Source organism: Pygoscelis adeliae, unplaced genomic scaffold, assembly GCF_000699105.1.
Source record: "Pygoscelis adeliae isolate BGI_AS28 unplaced genomic scaffold, ASM69910v1 Scaffold286, whole genome shotgun sequence".
In the NCBI taxonomy this organism is placed as follows: Eukaryota; Metazoa; Chordata; class Aves; order Sphenisciformes; family Spheniscidae; genus Pygoscelis; species Pygoscelis adeliae.
The window spans coordinates 9227195-9230889 of record NW_008825076.1 but is presented as its reverse complement, the minus strand read 5'-3'; the positions used below and the strand labels follow the sequence as shown (position 1 = coordinate 9230889).

The 3695-nt window shown below is 53.0% G+C and overlaps 1 protein-coding gene across 1 annotated transcript in view; it reads left to right on the top strand.

The window, feature by feature from the left end:
* Positions 1–1225: 1225 nt before the first annotated feature.
* The window catches only part of EEF1A2 (eukaryotic translation elongation factor 1 alpha 2), a 12979-nt gene continuing 10509 nt past the window's right edge, over positions 1226–3695 (top strand). The window contains exon 1 of the mRNA XM_009326816.1: positions 1226–1475. Coding sequence (XP_009325091.1) covers positions 1332–1475 — 144 coding nt within the window. The 5' untranslated portion in view covers positions 1226–1331. The remainder of the gene's footprint in view (positions 1476–3695) is intronic.

The window sequence follows — 3695 nt, the reverse complement described above, 5'->3', positions numbered from 1 at the left end:
TGCTGCGTGTGCGTGGGGTGCTGCCGGCCCCTGGGGTGCGGGGTACCCCCGGGTGGGGAGGGAGAGGATGGGGCTGGGCCATTCCTTCATCCCGCAGGTGCCTCTTCCCGCAGGTGGGAAATAACCCGCTTCCCCCCACCCAGCCTTCGGCTCCTTGCGGGGAAAAAATAAAATAAAATAAATCCCCGGTTCCCCGAGCGGTCCCACATCTCCCACCCTGGGTGCTGGGGGTGCGCACGGGGGAGAGGGGCCGGCACCCCCGGACCGGACCTCTCATCGGAGCTGCAAGGTGGCCAGATCCAGGCTGGAGCTGTTCAAGGGCAGGGGAGGGACGGGGCAGCCGGGGCTCTTGCTGCCCAGGGAGGCTTCTTGCGGGGGATATTATTGCTCGCATGACTGAATCGCTATTAGAGCAGCAAACTCCTCCTGACCTCCTTTACTTTCATGGGCAGATTTGTAAAATTGGATTTTATTAGACATCAAATTAAAGCTCCTAATAGTGCCGGGTTTGTGTAGCAGCTGCAGAGCCATGGTAACGCTGGGAGATGCTAGAACAGCTCCCTGGATATATCAATTTGCATTTTTAGCCTCCTCCCTCTGTTTCATCCAGATTCATGGCAGCAAAATATAATAACCCCCCCCACTGCAGGCTCAGCCCGCGCTGTCGAGCTTTCGGCAGCCCGGCTATTTGCAGCCCCGCTCAGGGGAGCGGGTGAGGGCTATTTTTGTCCGTCCCATTTTGTGGACACCATGTTGTCACCCGAACCGTGCGCGGCTTGGGAGCGGCGAGGGCAGCCTGCGGGGATGGGCACCCACAGCTCCTCCCAGGGCACCCACAACATGGAGGACATGCCCTCGGGTTTGGAAAGACCGAGAAGGCAGCAGTAGCAGCCCTGAGCCGGAGGAAGGTTTTCCGGGGAGGAAGGGCACCTTCGAGGCACCGATGACGTAGCCCTGGGACCTGGGAGTCTCCAGGAGGGTGGTGGAGGGCAAGACGCTAAAAAACGTGGTATCTTGCTGGGACTTGGAGGCTGTACGTAGCAGCCAGAAATAGCCCGGCTGGCCTCCTCCGGGGGCAGGCTGGCTCCGTCCCAGCATGGGCAGAGCTGCCAGCCAAGGCCAGGCACCCCCGGCCGGGCTGGGGCGTGTGGTCCAGCGGGAAGGTGGGGCGAGGGGAGGAGAGCCATCCCCTATGGGCTGGGAGGGTGCTGTCACAGGGGGTCTTTTGACGCGACTGCCTCTTCCCCCACAGCCTCCCCAAAAACGCAGCTGCGTTCCCACAGCCCTCCCCGCCGCCGCCCACCCCGGCCATCCCCGCGTAGCCCACCAGCATGGGGAAGGAGAAAACGCATATCAACATCGTCGTCATTGGGCATGTGGACTCTGGGAAATCCACCACCACCGGGCACCTCATCTACAAATGCGGGGGCATTGACAAAAGGACCATTGAGAAATTTGAGAAGGAGGCTGCAGAGGTGAGGAGCCCGTCCCTCGGTGTGCCCCCCCCCACTCCCATCCGCAGGGATGCTCCACACTGATGCCCCACAACTGTCCCACGGGCAATATTCCCCTTTTCCTGGTGCTGCCCTTCTCGTGCCTTCTCTTTCTCCCTTTGTTCCCATCTATTTTTTTTCCCTCTGCACCCCTGGGTCTTCCCGACTTCTCTGGCCTTGGGAAAATAGGCCATTTGGGCGCTCACCACCCTCTTCTCTGGAGCTGGGGGACTCCCTGCCGCAGGCTGTTAATGAGGGCAGGGCACGGCGAGGTCTGCAGGATGGGTTAGGGAACCGGTGGTAATTGCCGGGATTCTGGAAGAGCCACAAGCCGTGGTGCTTCAGGGCATGAAATTCCTTCTAAATGTTGTGCATGAGGAGAAAAACCTGATAATCCCTCACTGCCTAGTGCAGGGCTCTCTGAATTTCATTCTGAAGCATCTACTTCCAGTGCCTGCTGGGGACAAGGTGCAGCATCAGCTGGACCACCCGTTTGATCCAGCTTGTTAAAAACCCCATTCTCATTTTTCTCAAGCATATGGCCTGGTGTGTAGCTTGATCGGTAGCCTTTAATATAGAAAAGCTGGCATGAAGTATGAGCATTTAAGTTAAACCCTTTTGTTTAGCTCTTACAATGGTGACATTTGTAGCAATATAATAGTGCATGCATTTAGCAGGCTGTCACACAGTACAGCACCGCCCAATATCTATAATGTGGCAAACACAGAGATTAAAGAGGAAGAAATAGTCTTGGGAAGAAAAACGTGAACTGGAAACCCTCAGAAATTAATGATGGTAAATTCTAGAGAGGTGGGTGAGCCAGGAAAAGCCCGGCTGTGTTATTGATAGGGCATATCTGGTCTCTTCGAAGATGGCTTGTCGTCATCGTTCCAGGAACCTTTAATGCAGATATCCCTCAATTTTTTTTTATTTTTTATTTTTCTGGACAAGATCCCACATTTCAAGGGGGGGGGGGGGGGGCAGAGCTGCCACTCTTGAGTAGATGTTTTGCTGTCTGTCTGTCTTAACCCTTTGAATGTGCCGATAGCATCCGAGCTAAACCACCCGTTTTCCTGCCTCGCTGTCAGCCCTTTTTTCCAGCCCTTAAGCGAAGAGCTTCTTCCTTCGTACAAAATGATCTCTCCCCCCTGGTTTAAAATGATCGCTGATATCCCTCTATATATTTCCCCCCTTTACCTACAGATTGGATTATGGTGTGATTAGGTTATTGTAGATGTGATTGCAGCTATTTTAATTGAACAGACACTTTCACTGGCTTGCCAGAATACGCGGGGACTGGAAGCTGCTATTAATAGCCTATTGACTGAGCTTACAGACTCCATTTTCTGATGCAGGGCTGGGGAAGGGTTTTCTTCCATTAGGTGGCATTCGCAGGAAATGGAGGCCTGTGTGCACCCAAAAAGCCAACAAAAAACCCCAGGGTCTGATTTTTTTTTTTAAGAGAAAAGAGAAAGGATTATTTTTTTCTTTTTGACTCAGGGGCAGAGGTAACAGTATCTCCAAAAGAAGAGTTGTTCTATTTTTAAAAAAAATCAGTATTTGTGGTCTCCAAATAGAAAGCTGTCCCTCCGCTGGGGTTCGATCAAGGAAAATGAGGCTGTTTCTGGCACTGAACAGGGAAGGTATTGTGCAAAGCTAGATAATACCCTGTTTTTTTTCAACAACAGCTCTGGGTAACTGAATATACCCCGTGAAAGGAGGGAAACTGTTTGCTAAATAAAGGACCTCATTTGTCTTCAAGTTATGTATGATGCTGAGTTCTGGGGGGGGGTTTCACACGAGATGACCGGCTGTTTGTGTGCGTGGTTGCGGGTGCCTGTAATAATGTGCTGATTCCCACCCAGCTCCCACGGAGAGCCAGGGGTCTGCTCCATGCCTCAGTTTCCCCATCCAGAAGTGAAGGAATAGGCTGCTGATGGGTGAAAGGCTGTGGGATGTGCTGATTGAGCTCCTGCCTGAGAACTACCTATTATTAATGCATTGCACAAAACGTGTCGTTCCTCGGTTATCTCCACCATTTCCAGCAGTAAATAAGCACACTCTAACGACCTCCTCCCTTTTCCTCTGGCAAGAGGGGGGTTCAATGTGCATGCTGGAAAGGGTTAACCTCCGAGCTCCTGCTCGGTCCCCTCACTGAGCCTGTTGCCAGGAGGATGCTTAGGAGCAGAGATTTGATTCTGG